Below are 19665 nucleotides of genomic sequence, written 5' to 3' on the forward strand. Positions count from 1 at the left end.
ACGTCACACTTGCTTTTTGCAAATTCGTGCAAATGGCCAAATTATCTCAGAATGATCTATATCTCTCATCCCCTCAGGAGGTCCATGCCTCCTTCCCTCAAGGTGACTGAGCCAGTGATGGGAGATGGTTGTGGGTGTTCAGTGCTTTCTGCTAGTGCAGGGCTGGGAAGAAACTTAATCAACGATTTCCTCAGCATAAACTGGTAGGGAGAGATGCAGGAAGCATAGCATAGCATAGTTCAGCTGGAAGGGACCAACATCAGTTTTGTAGTCCAGCTGTGTGACCACTTCAGGGCTGATGAAAAGATAAAGTATGTCTTTAAGGGCATTCTCCAAATGCCTCTTGAACAGTGACAATCATGAGGCATCAACCACCTCTCCAAGAGGTCTGTTCCAGAGTTTGATACCCTCTTGGTAAAGAAATGTTTCCTCACATCCAGTCTGAGCTCCCCATGATAGATGAAGGTTTCAACCATTTTCCATGCGTCCTGGCACTGGGTACCAGGGAGAAGAGAGGAGCCCATGCCTATCAACGTCTCCTCAGGAAGCCGTAGAGAGCACTGAGGTCACCCCTTAGCCTCCATCTCTCCAAATTAGACAAACCCAGACTCCTCAGCTGCTTCTCAGAGGACATGCCTGCCAGCACCTTATCCAGTAGCAGAGGTACCCTCTGGGTGTGTTCATGTACCTTCACATCCTTTTTAAATGGTGGGGCCCAGAACTGCACACAGTACTCGAGGTGAGGCTGCACCAGTGCTGAATTCAGTGGGATAATCACCTCTCTTGACCAACTGATGATGCTGTGTTTGATGCACTCCAGGATGAGGTTTGCCCTCGTGGCTGCCAAGGGCACATACACTGATGACTCCTGTTGCACCTCCTGCCAGCCAGCACCCCAAAATGCCTTTCTGAAGGGCTGCAGTTACTCCATCCCAGGTGCAGAATACAGCATTTGTTCTTGTTTGGTTTCGTGCCATTAGTGAAACTCGGATTTGGATGAGTGACTCTCGGTATAAATATTCTCTTCTTTTTGTTTGCACAGATGGAAACCTTCACCATACTGACGTTTCCCTGTTTGAGGAACCCACTGAGTTTGAATACTTGAGGAAAGTACTCTTTGAATATATGATGGGTCGTGAGACAAAGGTATGGAAATTTTTATGTGTTTACAGGTGATTCAAGTCAGAGTAAAGTTTAACACCCTGTTGCATAGATGTGAAATACTAAGTGTTTGTGATTTGTTATATGCTGTTTATTTCTGACATAGGATTCAATAGGCTTTCAATTTTTTTTCCAAAGAGGCATGATCCATAACTTCAAAACTTATCAGCCTGCCAAGATGAGTGGTAGGTGGAGGAGGTTTTCACATCTCTCACCACTGTACCTGCAAGACAAAAACCTTTATGGGTAGATGTGATTTTATCAGCAGAAGTCCTGTCGTCAGTCAAACTTAATGTAAAATGAAAGCTCATATGCACAATATTAGCAAAAGTGATCTTTTGATGTAATCTTGACATAAACATGGTAAATAACAGTTGGATTAAATAAAAGTTTCTAGTAGCTGTGTTACCAGCTGAAGATGGTGAAATACCTCTTCAGTAGTTGCTTAAAGATGTTTTCTAGTATTCCCGAATTTGTATACCTTAGATGTTACTAATTCACTCTTAAAAATAGTGAAAACCTGGTCAGTAGGCTTCTTGATTTCATCTGTTGTTTTTTTTTCAGTCATTAGATATGTTGCTGGAGGACACTGAGCTTAGTGTCTGCTCTCATCAGGATTATATCATATAATCATAAATTTATGAATATGTCTTGAGAACTGGTTTCATCCTGCAACATGGACTGGAAAACCATGAGCAGTGATGATGCGAATGATAAAACTTTTTAAAACAGTTTTAGGTATGCTTATAAAGTATTACTGTGCTTTCCACCACTGCACTCAACACTTCTTGAGTTAAAAGACCTACATTGCAATTTAACTTCTCAGTACAGATATTGCTTTCTCTCAACTTTTATCTTCCTGGACAAAAAGAGGCATTTTTTAAAATCTAATTTTGTCTTGTGAGATCATTCTGGCAGCTCTTCTCTGTGCACGATCCCCCTTTGTAGTGCAAATACATGTGCCTTGTCTCAAAGGTGATTCAGTAATGGAATTGTTGATATCTCTGGACATGCTTCCTTTTTTTTTTTTTTAGCAGTGTTCAAAATAATCTGTGCAAATTATCTTACATGTATTGCCAATTATGCATCCTAATAAATGACACTGGAATGCAATCAAGACATTAATGAATGCACCAGTTGTTCTACAATATTGGAGATATAGGAGAAATGTGGAGTTTGATATGGATCTAAGGGTCAGGAGTTAGTTTAATGATTTGTAATGTGTAACTTACCACATTCTTCATAAACTGCTTGACCAAGGTGTGTATGTGTCTTTGTGTCTTTGTTGAGAGGTTTTACTGTCTTGCCCTCTAATCCAACTTTATTATTTGCTTCTTGCTTGGCAGGATATCTGCAGCAATATTGACAGATTGTTTTTCTAGGCATGCACTTTATCTAGTGTGCTGTCTTATTAATGGACTCTATCATTTGAGCCTAGATGCCATAGAACTTACATCACATGACAGTAGTTAAGTTTGTGACCCTGTGCAAACATTGTTTTCATATAATTCACATCATGCATATACAATGGGAAAGAAATAATTACATCTTACTGATTTCACTGTTTTCCATTGACATTAATATAATACTACCCAGTATTATTAAATTAAATTAATTTTAAAATATTATAAAGCATTTTTGTGGATGTATGTATAACCTGTGTTTCTTTAGACAATGGCCAAGGTTATAACAACAGTGCTGAAGTTCCCAGCAGATCAGACTCAGAAGATACTAGAACGAGAAGATGCTCGACCAATGGTAAGTTATATAAGTAAATCAAGTTTGTGCAAGAGGATTAGGTTTCAAGAATAAGGAATTAGAAACTTTTTTAATGTCTTCCCTGTGTCCACATTCAAGTGGACTCCTTTTCTCCCTGCTCCCTCTTCTTCAGTGGAATATCAAATTCCAGCTCTAGGTTTGAATTTATAGCAAGAGTGAGAATAAAAGCAAGCATGTTTTCTTTGCTAGTATTTTTGTTCAGTTAAGACATATTTCTGATAGGGTACAATAGGACCAAAGCAAGTTCAAGCATCACTACTATTTGGGGATGAATTATCCAAATTAAAAAAGTAATCTGACATATTAAATATATATATAAATACATATAATATATAAAATTCATGCTTCTTAAATTCAGAAGTTTTTGTGGAGTCATACCAGTTTTTATGAAAAATATATCAAAAAACATTTTTTCAGCCCTGGGATAAAATTTCTGGTAAAAACAGGAGGCATTTTGCTTGTAGAATAGGAAGTTGATCATCTGAATCACCTGAGATATGTGTGTTTGAAGTGAGATTTGTACAGTTTTATCTTAAGTGGGTATCCTAACAAGACTGGGGATTTGATTAGGTTTTGGGGTTTTTTGTGTGAGCTGCTTTATTTTTATACTTAAAAAACATGAAAATACGTTAGTTCACTTTGGGTTGGGACAGGGCAAAAATAAGAGTCATCAACACTTTTACTTTTTTGTCTAATTTTTCCCCTTTTTTTTTTTTTGACATTTGCTTAGTATTTACCAGTTGACCTATTTACTAGAAAGTTGAAATTGGTTTTGAGAAGCAGATGCAAAAGGATATAAGATTATTTGAGCATAAGCATTTATTTGGTGTTGCTGTTACTATTTTATGTATTGGAGCTACTTTTAATTAAAATAAAAACTGCAGTAATAGTCTCCTCTATATCGTATCTGGAATCAACACTGTGATCACTCTCTTTGTTTAGGAATATTTAGGAATTAAAGTGAGAGGAAGAATTGCACGCTGTTTCTCTCACTGACCTTGCATATATATTTATTTAGTTCTTGCAAATATAGAATAAAATAAAAATAAAAATAATTTTACATTTAACTTAAAGTAGATACATTAAAGTCCTGTTGATTCACTGAAAAAAAAAATTTAAAGGCAGTGTTTTCATCTTGCAATATCACATCTGAGGAAAGTGTAAAATACTTCAACATTTTCCTGTACACTTAGTATGTTTGAGAGTCTTGCAGTCTTAAATATTTTAAATACTTTTAGAAGATAAAAATATTGATTATACTGCACCTTCAGTAAATATCATGTATCCCAAGCATTATTTTTTCCTCTCTCTAACATTAAAATAGAAAGCTGAGACTGTTTTGTTTTGTTTTGTTTTGGTAAGCCAGAGTAATATTTAGGAAAGATTTTGAGAACAGAGATGGGCCTTGTTTTGCAGCCACTTTAAACCTGTTCTTCCTACAACAGATATTCACAATTTCTGATACAAAATAAAAATTTAACTTGAATTCATCCAACAAATTTTTATCCTTGATATTAAATTTGACTAAAACAGACAGTGAGGTTTTTTTTGCAGGCTTTGATTTGTTAAGGATATTGTTCAAAGGGCTCTTGGGTTTCACATAACAGTCCCTTCTTGGCTCATATCTAGCTTATGAATTTTCTCCTTTCCAAATCCACAAAGAGATCGAGTTAGACATCTAATGGAAACTCAAATATTGGAGCATATTATGAAAAAGGATTTTTTTCCTTCACTTTCAACATTACTATGTTTGTTTGCTGAAGCATAGATTATTCTGGGGATGAGTCTTCCATAATTCTGTTTAGAACTAAAAAGTTGGAGATGTCTTAATAAATTATTCTGTCAAGAAATATGCTTGGGTTTTTTTGATTTTTATTTATTGCTTGACCATGGTACTAGTGTTTCTCCATGCTTAATATTGGACTGATGCTGGTACATGAAAATATCCAATGTTTAGCTCTCAGGAGCAATGAAGTTCTGAACTACAACATAAATGTGCATTTTAAAATAAAGCTTTTAGTTTATTGCTAAAACATCTCTAAGTAATTTTAACGTGTAAATTATTAACTTACTGTGCTCTTAGAGTAAGTGTGTGGTTCTAAGTGTCTCTGAGTAATTTTATACCCTCTTAGTGGGCATATATTTAACAAATTTCTGAAAACTTGTAGCACTTCCTGGTCAATAAACATATGCTAGATCAATGTAATCTTCAGTAGTCTGGCTTTTACTATGTAATTGTTGTGATCTAACTGCAGCAATCTCATCCATAGATGTCCACAGTGTTCTTACTTGTTAACATTACATAACGCTATTAACAAAATAGTCCAATAAGCTCTTTTCTTCCTGGCTTTGTAGTTTGCCTCACCTCGCAGTGGTATCTTTTGAATATGCCACCAGTCTGTGCTTAGCTAGCATGTGGGTGAGTGAAATCTAATACATTCTTGTTTATGTAGAATAAAATCTGTATGATGCAATTAATGATTCTTCTGCTTTTTTTTTTCTGCCTGCTTTCCTTTGTTAAAAAACAGATTTTGGTTGTATATGCATATAATAATTTTTCTTCTCCTCTTAATCATGTTTTGCTTTACAAAGCTGAGTTTGAAAATGGTAAATATTGATTCAAAACCTATCTTTTTGATTGACCCTAATCCTAAGCATAACTTCAAATGTTGATTAAGCCACAAAAATCTCAGTTGTAGAAATAAAATCAGATTTTAAATCAGTTAATATGTAATATTGAATTATATTGCACTTGGCTTTGTTTTGTATTTATTCATTTTCTGAGTTCCTTTTTTGAATAGGCAAATAAATCAGATTCGTGGGAGACATGCTGTACTGCTTAAAATGAAATATTACATATTGTAAATATGAAAATGAATTTTCTTAAAAAAGATTGATGGATATTCTCTGCAGAGGGATTAGGATATGATTGCATTTAAACACCAATGCCTTTCTGAATCACAGCTTTGGTTTGATATAAGAGAAGCTAAAGCAGAGAGATGATGGAGAGCAATTAGGAGAGCTTTATGCTCTATGAAAACTATTCAAGTTTTATTAAGCTACTTCAATTATGAATCTGCAAGACTAATTGTAGCGTTCCAAGAAAGGAACAAGTGATGTAGGCCTATAGATGCAGGTTGCATCAGACTAGCCTAGCTAAACAAGCAACATGAAAGCAATAACTGATTGAGAGAGGACTGAGATATGGAAGTACAAAGGAAAAAACTTTCTGCACTGACTGATAAAGATTATAATTTGAGTCACTAGTGGTGTATGATGTTTAATAAACTCTGCAGATGAATTCTATAGGATATAGTCAGTTCAAATTTCAATTTATTTTTCCTCTTTTCTGACTGGAAAGCAATGCACAGTTGCCAGGAGTTGATTCAGTGCATATGAAGCAGTTGCTATCTCTTGGCTGAAATGCAGTTGTTGGCCTGCATCACTGCCAGAGCAAAATTAATTAATTTAGGCTATTGCCATTGCCAGTTAACAGGTTATCTTCCTCTCCTGCAGTCATGTTAAACACAGCCTTCAACACAAAATAATACTTCTTTGAAAGGAAAAATTTGTTTCTCAACAGTCATGGCTTCTACTTTGTCTTCTTTTCCATCTTTGAATACTATAGTGAATGCACTTCATTGCACTTAAAATGCAGTAAAGTTTGGACTGTTTACCAACAGCCTTCATCAGTTCTGACAAAATCAGCAACTGTTTTCTCTAGTCCCTTGTTGAAAAGAAATTTTTGATGCTGATGTGACAAAGCTATTTACACTATTGCAGAATTGGTTGCAGAAGATATGTTTGAAACTTACATTCAGTCATGCTGTCTGTAATGCTGGTGTAAAAAAATCCAGGTGTTCTGAGCTGCCTTGGAAACATACCACAGAAAGGCTTGTTGATATCGACCTCAATGTCGGTTACACTTTCATAACATCAGCTAATGTATATGTAAACTGTTCAGACGCCATTATTCGATTGTAATTGCCTACTTCATCTCAAGTATTTTTGTCACATATTCTTGCATGTATATTACTTTTAAATTAAGAAGATGTTGACTTTATTGTGAAGGCAATTGATATTTTCCTGTAGAGGAGGCTATTTTCTAGGTCCAAAATTTTGCATCATCATTTCAATTTTGATGATGAGCCTTATGCAAGAGAGTCCAACTTTGTTTTTCTTTGGATTAATATGTAGTGATGTGGTGGGTCATTTCCAGTGAGACTGCTGACTGTTTTGCTGCACTTTATTTTGTTTTCATCAGTTTCTCAACTGTTTTGCAGGTACTGGAATGGAATTGCTTTCTCAAATAATTTTGCAGTTTGACTTATTTGAAATTCTTTTATCTCCTAATTGTATTAATAAACAACGCAATTATTTTAATATTAAGAGCTTCTACGTTGTTCTGAATAATGTAACATTTGATAATTTCTTTTAACTTTCTTCTAGTTGTGGCTACGACCATCTTGAAGATTTTGTGATGAGAATGTCTCATGACATTGCTGCTTAGAAATATGTTTATATCTCTGTTGCCCCTTGAGAAGGGACAAGAAGAAAAGCTATTATTCAAGGTCACAAACAGAACAGCAAGAACCAAAACTCAGCACCACTTCTGGACTGTGAATATAATCAAAACTGCCTTGGCAGAAATGCTAATCAGGGGTTATTTGGTTATTTTCTTCTATTGAATACTGTCTTCTATTTTGTGTTAAAGGTTATTTTTTTAAAGGAGAGAAAAGACTTTATCCTAGGAAAGAATTGCCTGCTACTGTATCTCTATACAGGTTTTACTGGGTGTTTTTTAAAAGTTGAAATAAATGATTTGTTTCTTCTATTTATTATTTTTATTTTTGATTGAATTGTGCAATACATTTTGGATGGATAGCGATTGAGGTGATTTTTCTGATGAACTAGGCACTCTTGTTGAATATTCTCTCCTGATTTGATCTTGATTGTTTGCTAGAAGGTCACTTCTATATGCTTTTGCCTACAATAAATCCAAATTGCAGTACCTCGTTTGTTTACTCCTAGCTTTTGTACTTACATTTTCTGGAGAAAAGGTGTGTTCCTGTAAATTGTAAATAATTACTACATAACTGTATCATATGCTGATCTGTGACTGTTGACAGCACTAATATGAATAGAGCTGAGATGAAATAAAGTTTATTTACTGTATAATTTTGGAACATCTCTGGTATGATTTTTCTTTTGAAGGACACACCAGTTTTGTTCTTTCTTACTCTGTTGGAGACATTGTTAGCTATTTCCAGGCTGAAATCACTCTAATAAGAACAGCTATTCAACTGTAATTATTCAACTGTAAGAAGTCAATGGAGACATTCAAGTTTCCAAGGGGTCACAACCTGCAAAACAGATACATGATGAGCTGAAAATTTAGCATGAGAATGTAGCAAATAGAGAAGCTTGATTTGTAAAAGTTCTAAATTATCATAGAATCACAGTCTGGTTTGGGTTTGAAGGGACCTTAAAGGTCATGTCGTTTCCACCCCCTTGCCATGGGCAGGGATGCCTTTCACTAGACCATGCTCAGAGCCCCTCTCCAGCCTGGCCTTGGACACTTCCAGGGATGGGACATTCACAACTTTTCTGGGCAACGTGTTCCAGTGCCTCACCATGCTCACAGTAAAGAGTTTCTTCTTAACATCTAATCTAAATCTATCGTCTTTCAGTTTAGAACCAACCCCTTTATCTTGTCACTATCTGCCTGTGTAAAAAATTTGTTCTGAAAGGCTGCAGTGAGGTCTTCTTGGAGGCTTTTCTTCTCCAGATTAAGAACCCCCACTCTCTCAGCCAGCCTTCATAGTGTAGCTGCTCCAGCCCACTGAGCATCTTTGTGGCCTCCTCTGGACCCATTCCAACAGGTCCATGTTTTTTCTTGTGCTGAGGACCCCAGACCTGGGCACAGCACTGCAGGTGGGGTCTCATGAGAGCAGAGTAGAAGGGGACAATCACCTACCTCAACCTGTTACCAATCCTCTTTTGCTGCAGCACAGGATACCATTGGCCTTCTGGGCTGTGAGTGCACATGGCCAGGTCGTGACCAGCTTTTCATTCCCCAGCACCTCCAAGTTGTTCTCCAGAGGACTGTTCTCAATGAGTTGTTTTCCCAGTCTGGACTCATTGAGACTGCTCCCAGCCAAGATTGTAGGACTTTGCACTTTTAAACTTGTTGAATCTCATGAGCTTCTTATGGGCCCACTCCCCAAGTTTGTCGAGGTGCACCTGCATGGCATCCTTTCCTTATGCTAACTGCACCACTCAGTTTTGTGGCATCTTCAAACTTGCTGAGGGTGCACTCAATCCCATTGTCTGTGTCACTATGATAAAGATGTTAAAGAGCACCAGTCCCAAGACAGAGCCCTGATGGACAAGTGTCATCACAGACCTCGGTGAGAGCCATTGACCACAACTTTTGGGCTGTGTCCATCTAGCCATTTCCTTATCCCCTGCATAGTCCACCCTTCAAACCTATGTCTTTCCAATTTGGAGATAAGGATGTCACGTGAGACCATGTCAGAGGCTTTACAGATGTCTAGGGAGATGGCATTGGTTGGTCTTTTCAGTCATTCCATCTATAGAAGTCCACCATGATGGAAAATTATGTATTTTTGTTCTTTTAAATAGTTCCTATGTGGTTTTTTTGTTGTGGTCCTCTGAAGTGAGACACAAGTATGCAGAAATTTAACCTCTAGCTACCATGATACTTAACGTATCTATAACTAACATCTGTAATATATGTTAGTGTGCCAGGGTAGTTCAGGGTGATCAGTCCTCTATGAATGTATATTTTAACAGGTATTTGAGGGGCAGCAGTCTGCAATGTATGAATGAGGCATGGTCCCCAGTCATGGTATACCTGGAAGCATTTATTAAAAGTGTATATAGTTCTTACAATATTTTCACTATTCACTGTCTGCTTACCAGTAATATACATGATCAAGTTTCTATTAGTCACATCAGCCTTTTTTCCTTAAAACAAGTGCTTGTGTAACAATTTCTTCTGCTCGCTACTGTGCCTCTGATACTTGTTACATTTTAGAAACTTTGTTACATCTCTCCTGCCTTGGCTGAATAGCATTCTTCCCTTAACTACAAGTTCTCTTTGTTTTCTTACTCCTCAGCAGTCCTCTAAGTTAACTTAGAACATTAAGGATGTGGTTTTTTTACCGTGGTTTTTTTTTTTTTTTTTTTTTTTTTTTTTTTTTTGTTTGTTTGTTTGTTTTGTTTTTGTTTTTGTTTTTTTTGCCAAGTGCACTGGGATTCACCTCTTTTGGTTATCTGCAGGAAAAGCAAAACCAAAAAACCTGACTTTATTTGCATAGATTTTTATTCTAGTGAAACTAGAAGGGGAACAATTTGAGTGCTCCAAGGCCTATTGTGGCCACTAGCAGTCTAAAGAATACATCTTGTTTTAAATTGTTGTTTAGGGTTTAAAGGGAGACAGGTTTCTTTTGATAGTTAAGTACCAAAAGTTACATCTTTATTTCCCACTGCGTTGTGTCTGGCAAAACTTGAAGTTTCATGCTGCTTTATCATTAGTAGCTTCTGGGAGGTTTAGGGGAAAGGGGTTAAACTTTTCCCTTTTATCAAACATCAAATGTATCACATTTTTTTAAAATATCCAATATTCTTTTTAAGTGTTTCCAATGTAAGTCGTCTTTCCTTCTGTTGTCTAGCAGAAAGACATCCTCCAGACAATCAGAGCAGCAGCCTCCACTGGACTTGACATGAGTACGTTTGGCTCTGAAAAAGCCTATACCTCTCATAGCTGACTGAGGATTTGTGAGATTTTGCTGTTGCTATATCATTACAGCAGTGTAAAACATAGATTTGAGTTTCAGTTTTCCATGTAAGCTATATGTTGTCTTAGGCTTTGGGAACTTCACTGCAGGGATCTGTTGCTTTAACAGCAAGTATTACTGTACTCTCTTACAGTTCTCTTGTCCTCACAAATAAGCTATTTTTCACATTTACTGGTTTTGTTCTTTTCCCTTTCCATGAAAGAAATGAGTTATGAACTGTACTTTGTCAAGCATGACCATGCAAGTGCAATGGAACAAACTGAAATAGTCTATTTAATACTCATACAACATTGGATGGACTAAATAATATTTCCCCTTAAGTAACTTAAATAAATAATCCAAAAGGGATTATAAAGTCACTATATTTTAAAAAACTAAAATCGGTAACCACCACCCAAATTCACATATTGAAAAAGTTAAACGTTTGGGGTGCTTTTCATATATATATATATATATATATATATATATATATACTTATTAGCAAGCACATAATTATTCCTTAATATAATGGGAAAGTGTGCTAAGTACAAGATTTTTTTTCAGGCTGAAGTTTTAACTGCTTCTAGATTTTCTTAGAAGAGAATATGTAAATAAGGGATTGCTTTAAAATTAAGATGAGCACATGAAAATAGGTGCTTTGCTTTGAGTAATGGTTTTTTGTTGTTGGAATGTCAAATGGTGTAGTAGTGCAAATCAAAGGTTGGGCTGCCTTTTTAACAAAGGTTAGAGGATGTTAAACTTGTTCAGACACAATTGTTAAAAGATGCATCTGCAAGAGAATGTATTTGAATAATCTTGTATTGAACCATGTCTTAGTCTAATGTGCAATATGTATGATATTTGTAATTTTATGAACTTATATACATGCGCACAGAAAAGGTGTAGTTCTCTTTATAAAAATAAGACTTAAAATGTTTATTGAGCATCCTCTAGTGTTCTAAGGATTTAACATTGATAATTTTGATGAAAAATACCAGGGATTTTATTCATGTATTATTTCAGTGCCGAGTCTGATACTTACTTGCAACATACTATTTCGAACTTTTTATAAACACTATCTATAAATCCATCCAACTTCTAGTTCTGCCATTTGTAGTACCTCTTTCTGTGATCTGTACTAAAATTTATTTGCTCTTCCATGTGGTACATGGTATCTGGTTCTTTCCTCAAAAAATGAGGGTTTCAGACTCTGTAAACTGGAATGAATACTGAGAAGATGGGTTTGATTTTTGTAACTGAAACTCTTGCATAAATCCTATTGTCCTTCTATGTGTGTTAAAAGAAAGAAGATATTTTCTTTTCCTCTGTGGAGTTTGTGAAATTGAGAAACTTATTTTTCATTTGCTGTTTCAAGAAAAAACAGCTCTTTTGTCAAAGTCATTACAGCTTTGTTATGGCCATCAATATGAGCAGAAGCCTATCAACCTCTCAACTATGTGAGGAATATCTAGAACAAGTTATGGTATAGCTGTTCATAGTGCTGGTCCTCAGTAACACTACTATTGTGGGATTTTCAAACTCTTTGGTTGTGTAAATTCATTATATGGCAAATTAGAAATGATAGAACAGAAATAAGCATGTTGGATGTTCTTCTACATTGTGTCTATCCATGCTCTAGCAGTTGCTACCTTTTATTTTCTTTCTCGGGCTTTCATTTACACTGATTCTGGTCTTCTGTTAGCACTGCCTTAGTTTCCTGTATGCACGTGAGTAATTTCAAAGCACATTGACTTAAAGGAAGTACATCTGTGGAGATTTCTTTTGCTGTAGAACAGTGACAGCCATTATTTTCTGCAGTTGCCACCTAATACCGTGTGACATATCAGAGAAGTAATAATTAAGCTTGTGGTAATGACATGTTATTTTATGGCTGTGCTTGCACATCATGGTACAGCAATGAATGGTAATGGAGCTAACAGTGGTGCAGGAACCTGCTGTGTCACATGGCTTGTGCCTCTTGGTTGCAACTTTCAGAGCAGCCCGGGTCACCTGGTGGCCATTAGGCAAATATTAGCTGCTTTCTAATTAGTTGAAAGTCCTTTTGATTAGGCAGGTGACTTTTCAAAATGGAGACAAAGGCCTGTGTGACTCTGGGGGCTGACCAGGTCCAGGGTGTGGAGAGCATCGTGGGTGCTGCTGCCAAACCAGGACTGCCTGCCTGTGGCAGAGATGCCTTTGCCTGATTACCTCTGGTTGTATCAGGATGCTTTGGATGTCCAGCATTTCTGTGAGCATTTAACTTTGCTTAAAGGAAAAGGAATGAACAGCAGAGTGCATCCTCAGTTATGTGGTCCTTTTAGAACAGTAGATAAATAAGAGGGGAAAGAAAAGAAAAAGGAGGAAGGGTGAGGTGAAAAGTCTTCCCTTATGGTAAAGAAAGTTGTAATTAGGCTGAGCTTCTACCTTCTACTTCCCTGAAATGTGTTTTCACATTGAAAGAAACTGTCCTCACCTTGAAGCCCTGCAGTGAGTGTTACCTGCATGTTATTTAAAGCTGACCACACTTCAGCCCCAAGATTCCAGTGTTGTTACTTAATTAAATCCGGTCCAACCAAATATTCAGTACAGCAAGTGTCTAGCTCAGTTACTGTGGACTTTTTTCCTCTTCTCAGCTCCAGAGGTAGCACATTCATGACATTATGATTCTCAGGATATGGAACTGTTTGAGGTGAAGCACAGTTTCTCTGTATTTTATGCAGGTTCTGCTAAGGCGGGACCTAATTTCTGGAATGGACTGATAGAAATGTGGGTGCTCTTCCTCCAGATGCAAGTATTCACATGCTACTTAAAAATAGTGTGGAATTTGAGCTGATCTTAGAGTACTCTCCTTGTTCAAGCAGTGAGTAAATACAAAACTGCCATGCCAATCCTTGGGCATCTGGGTGTGCCTTTATATATTGTAGTTGTATCTATCTGACATCCACTGGGTTTTTAATGTTGTCTTTTTTAGATGTGACTTGCTCAGTAGAGTAATAGAGGGAAGAATGTACCCGTTACAATGGCCAGCATGAATTAAGTCTTACAAGGAGATGTGGTTGCTTTGTTGTGTGTTGCTCATGGCCAGGCATAGGACCTCCTAGGTTTAGGATTTTAAGCATATGCAGATGCACTTCCTTAGTTCTTTGTAATGGTATTAAACCTTCTTTAAAAAAAGAAAATAAAGAAAAAAAGGTTTTGTGATTAGAGAAAGCCTTTCTGCTTGGACAGCCACGCTTGATGTCACACCTTCTGGCTGGGTGCCCATGGACACCTCAGTAAAACAGCAGGACAAACCAGAAGTTTGGGCAGAGCTAGCAGCTTCCTCTAGGCAAGAATGCTGCAGGCTGGAGAGCTGCTGGGCAACAGCCACAGCCACAGCCAGCCTTTCATTGTACAGGTAATCTCTTCAGATCCTCTTAAACATTTTATTTCAGTTGTCTTCATTGACCCTTTCCAGAGCTTGTGCATTGGTATTTCCTTGGAAATAAGTTTTTAAAGAGGGAGAAGATGGAGAGTGACTTTCAGTGAGCTGTTAGACAGCACAGATATGCTGTTGGTTTTATATAAAATCGGCAGACTGAACATAAGAAACAAATGCATGATGTCAACAGCTTCTTTTTAAGTTGAGAGTAGAATTGTGTATGACTTTAGGGAAGCTGTAATTAACATTTACTTTAGATAAGCTCTAATATTGACTAAGAATAGAAGTCGACTTAGGTATATTTGTAAACATCCTTCATCAGGACCCTGATGGTTTTCAGAAGCCTTTTGTGGCAGCAGTAGTGGCATACTGTAGTTAGGGAATCAAATAAATGCAGTGTATCTTATATGTCACTGCTGCTGTCAACCAATTGTGAGTGTAGTACATTTGTTTAATGTACATTCGTTTAATGTATTGCACTGGGATGCCTGGACTGATTTGTCATGTGTCAGGGAAGGCAGGGCAATTAACATCTCAACTGATTTCATGTGCTTTGTGACCAGCCCAGCCAGGCTGGTCCCAGTTTTGTTTGTGATGTTGCTGAGACAGAAGCATGGCTTGCTTTCACCTGGGACGTGCAGTCTCTAGGCACTCAGAAGGAGGCTGGGGAAGCATAATATACTCTCAATTTTTCCAAAAATTCTGCCTTTCTCTGAAATTGGAGTTGTGACTGAGCTCAGATTTTTTAATTTTTGCTGGAGGAGTCTATATCAAAAAGGTCTCACATCTTGGGCACAACAGTTGCTGTCTCCATTTTGGATGACATCCTAAGACTTTTCTAACCTTGCTAGTACCACCTGGTTGGTATCTTTGTTTTAATAAAGTGATGCTATAAGCAACTTGTTAGAAATCAGATAGTGAACCATGGAATTGTCACATCGACCTCCAAATTTGTCATGTTTTCTTTCTAGTCTATGGGATGGCAGGGTTGTTACTGTTGAATTCCTCCCAGAATATCTCTTATAGCAGGGCCAGTCACTGAGGTATGTGAATAATGTTGCTCATAAACAAGAGAGCTTGCTGTGTTATCACACCTGCTGTGCTTCTCTCTTTATGTTATTTGTAGTGAGTATCACTCTGGGGAATGCAAATTTCTTATCTTAAGTCCACTGAGTTAAATTTAATTATACTTGCCAAAAATTCTGTCAGAGCGAGGAGGGAGGGGGAGTGTGGTGTTTGAGGGGTTCATTTTGTTTGGCTTTTTTTTTCTTGTATTTTTTTTCTAAAATCACTGGTATCACATTTCATCTTCTTTTTCTTCTGCCAGAGTTGGGATTAAATGTATAAGAGCCAGTATTTCTTGTTCAGACTCAGATGTTTATTAATTCTTGTCTATATTACAGTGAGCTCTACAGCACTTCTAGCTAACAAGCTAACAAGCTAAAAAATGGAGATGTATCTCTCTCTACAAGGCCTTTTAAGGCCAAACTGTCCAATTTAGAACAGACACCTAAATTATTTTTACTTTTAACCCAATAACTCATCACCTGTGACCTGCAATGCGGAATTTTCTGTCCAATTAAACAAGATCCCACCTAGACCTATGAAGAAGAAGGTGAAGAAGAAGGAAACCTCCATCCCAAAACTTCCATCTTGCTTTATATATATACTACTATATTCTAAAACCTTAAATTCTAAATTTTCCGCCATGTGATATCACACACTTCTATTCAAACTACACACACATGATCCCAGTTCCATCACTCAATTTTGGAAGCAGCCTCCATGGCCTCAGGTCAAAAGCTGTGTTTTCTTGGAGGTCAGTGCCTGTAAACACAGAAAGTCTAAAATTCTCAGTGTCCAGGGTTCCACTGGCATCAAACAATATCCTTCTTGCTATCCAGATGCTCAGATTCAGTGTTTTCCATATTATTAAGCTGGATAACTATTCTGCTTCTGACATATCTCAGGACAATAGCAAGTCCTATGGAGTCCTACAGAATCCCACAGTTTATTTTTCTGAACTCTCTGTAGGTGCAATATACACCAACTTAAGCCATAGCATAGCAGAGCATTTACAAATAACTGGATCACAGAAGGGTCTGTGTATCCTAGATTATTTGTTTAAAGCTCAAGCTTTGAGCTCACACACACAACTTCAGAAAGTGTCTTCTCTATGTAGAGAATGGGTTTGGATCTCCTAAAGATCATAAATAGGTTATTGTTTGCATGAACTTTTCATGCAAAGAGTGTACAATGGTTAACATGTGGAATAATAAACATCGAGTGGCTGAATAATGGATAACAGATGTGCCAAGAATGCCAAGCAAGATATTTGAAAGCTGTGGTGTAAAGTGGACCTTTCAACAAGTAGCCAAAGCTTGTGTGACCACTAGGATCTCAGCCTAAGACATTTAAAAATCAGAAAGAAGAGATACCACTTCAATGTCTAAATCAGTGAGATTTAATATCATGTAGAAAAATGGTGGATCACAGGATCCATTATGGGGAGAGTATTCTATGACTTTCTCATATCTAGTACGTTTCCCACTTGGGATTTTTCTTCTGATGTAGTCAAATGAGAAAAATGAGATAAAATCCACTTGTATTTGGTTTAAAAATTCTAAGCAGTCTGGCTTCATTAAAGCTTCTGGGAGCTATTCCCTGACTTTCTGTGGGTTAGATCCAGGCTGTACCTGTATCACTGGAGGTTCACTAAGAGATGAAAATCAAAGGAAGCAGACTATCTATCTATCTCTCTGTCTACTTCTGTCTATCTATCTAATTATATACCTCATATCTTTGTCTTAAGCTGTAATTTTATAAAGCTAAGACATAAATTTAAGGGCATGTAAATTGGTATAATTTTTGCCTAGTTAATTCCACATAGATTTAAAACTCTATTATTGAAAATAGAATAATTCCTGGTTTCTAATAGTGTTTTTGTTTTGTAGGTCTCATCATCAGTTAATCCTTCAAGTCTGGCCACAGAAAATCTAGTAGGGAGGGTTAGCTGTCTGTAAAGCAGCAGTTCCATAAACTGTTAGGATAGTGTTGCTGATATACAGGCTGCAAAGTGGCTTTCCTTGCCTTGGTAAATGGTAGCCTCTAGCTGTGCTTAGCATATGAAGTGTGCTGGTTGAAATCAGTCGGATTTTTTCATGAGAGGTGATGCTTTCAGAATCTCATAATTTATTCTCTTCACTGCAACATTGCAGCATGTTAGTTCCCCTTAGGAAATTGTTCCATTCTCCTGAGGATCCTCTAGAAGAAGGAGGAAGAGCTGTTGGTGGTTTGCAACTCATATACTGACTGAGGCTAGGACTCAGCTGCTTACAAAAATTGTGATACCAATCCTCTATACCTTTATATCTCAGGGACACAAATGCGTGACAGACTGAGGTCACTGTAGAAAGTGCAGTTTTTGTGGCAGGTCTATTCCCCTCCTGATTCTGGACAGAGAACATTGGTAGGAGGATTTGATTTATCATTTCTCTTTGATGTATTTCTCTCATTGGCCTAGCACTTTTCTCAGTAGTTCCAGGGTTAGCAATAAAGAGGTAGTCTTCTAGGATAAAAGCTCTCTTGTGAAAGGTCACAATTTCAGCATTCACCTCCATTACTTATAATCCCCATTAAGTTATTAAAAAGATTATGGAGAGGATCTATAGCCTGGAACAATGTCTTTTGAAAGCTAGCAATATGTTTTTCTCCAAATTGCATGACTCATTTAACAGCCTCATCTATTCTGAGGTTAGAATTCAGCCATGGGTGAGAGCTCACTACGTGGCCAAGAAATATTAAGTTAGATGAAACTGAAACAATGCTATCAAGCAAGTCCAATTAAGAGCACATCAACTTTCTTAGGTGTGGGGGATACCCATGAATTATGTTTTAGGGGTATCATATATATAGTTGCATTCCAGTGATTGTTTAGGAGGTACTAGAGGCTAGTTTTGGTGGAGGGCAGTTAGTATTTCTGGAGTTTCATAAGTAAGAGAGAGGTTTTATCTCTTGAAAGCCCAGCTTTGAGTGCTCTGAATTGTCCACTGATGGAGCTTCACTTTTCCTTAACCATAGCTCTAGTACCTTGATAACCTGTCCCCTTTCTTATAGTGGTCCCCTGGAGCATCTCTGAAGGAAACAAAATTTCTTCATCATTTTGCTTAAGAGAAGCCTCATGGAGTAGGTGTAGCAATTTTAGGGGTAACTGAGACATGTTGCATGTGCTTCTGGAATATGTTACCACTTGGATTATTTTTGGATTTACAGATTTTTATCCACTGGTCTTTCTTATAAGTTGTATATAACAAAATAAATACCGCTTAGAAGATTCGATTATAGTATGCTGCCAAATTAAAGTGTGTCTCCAGTTGTTACAGTGATAAAAGGTGTGATAAAGTGATAAAAGAATTAAAAATATCCATCGATCCCTGAGCTGTGGTAATGAGGTTTAATTTGGGTAACTGAGCATGATCTCACTAAAGTAAAATTGCATAGTCACAACCCTACTAGCGAGATCAATGCTAGTGAAAAAAAAGAAGCCTGTGTGTATTTGACTTGCAAGGTGTGTGTGTACATTTTAAATTATGTAGTCTATAAGTAGGTACAGCAAAACTGTATTTCTGACTACATGCTGGCTGTCAGAAAATGAGAGATGCAAACTATGATGCCTGCTTGCTGTTAGCAGTATGAAAGGTAGCCTGAATCCTGTTCACCCCAAACTTCAGGCTCAGGTCTGCCATTCAGTTCCCCTTAGGTCAATAAAGTACAAGCATGTTCTCATATTTAAGCATGTACTTAAGGGAAGCATATACCACAGCTGAATGGAGACTGTTAGAGAAGGTCTGTTACATGAGTATGAAAATGCAGAGATCTGGACCTAGTTAAGAAAGAAAAAAGCCCCAAACCAAATAACAAAAATTTATCTGATGGATTTATGTTTCTTTTACTTGGCTCAGATAAATTCTTTCAGTTCCTGGTATACAGCATATGATAAATAATTTATAAATATGATGCATTTATGGCACAAATTGACCATAAATCAGACTGAAATAAACCCCAGTACTGAAACTATCCAGTGTTTAAGTGTTAATGCACAGTTTTCAATGGAATATAAAAAGGGCAGGAACACTAAGACTGGATTGCTGCTGAAATAGTACAATTTAAGAAAAGAAATCCCTTAAATGCCTTTGAAGTCACAATTTATTTCTGTATATGAGGCTTTGAAAATTCTCTTTCCACTCTATTATTTTCACTGTTTTTATGAGAAGATGATTTTTTTATTAAATCATCACCTTCTGTACTTTCCAAGATGTGCAATGGCTTAGCCAGTTGGTGTCTGGTCGCCAGTGGTGCACCCCAGGGATCTGTATAGGGCCCAGTCCTCTTTAATATCTTTAATAATGATCTGGATGAGGGGATTGAGTCTACCAACAGCAGATTCATAGGCACCAGGTTGTCTTGGAGTGTTGATCTGCTCGAAGGTAGAAAGGCTCTGCA

General features: G+C 37.1%; 1 protein-coding gene across 3 annotated transcripts in view; it reads left to right on the plus strand.

The window, feature by feature from the left end:
• GOLGA4 (golgin A4) overlaps nt 1-8118 on the plus strand; it is a 73139-nt gene extending 65021 nt beyond the window's left edge. For 2 of the 3 annotated variants that reach the window (XM_088167930.1, XM_014877043.2), the window contains 4 exons: nt 1043-1146; nt 2833-2919; nt 5296-5359; nt 7390-8118. In XM_088167930.1, coding sequence (XP_088024056.1) covers nt 1043-1146; nt 2833-2919; nt 5296-5325 — 221 coding nt within the window. In that variant the 3' untranslated portion in view covers nt 5326-5359; nt 7390-8118. The remainder of the gene's footprint in view (nt 1-1042; nt 1147-2832; nt 2920-5295; nt 5360-7389) is intronic. The other variant, XM_088167936.1, reaches the window with a different exon arrangement.
• Nucleotides 8119-19665: the final 11547 nt, after the last annotated feature.

The sequence above is a fragment of the Sturnus vulgaris genome, chromosome 1, assembly GCF_052056855.1.
Source record: "Sturnus vulgaris isolate bStuVul1 chromosome 1, bStuVul1.hap1, whole genome shotgun sequence".
Classification (NCBI taxonomy): Eukaryota; Metazoa; Chordata; class Aves; order Passeriformes; family Sturnidae; genus Sturnus; species Sturnus vulgaris.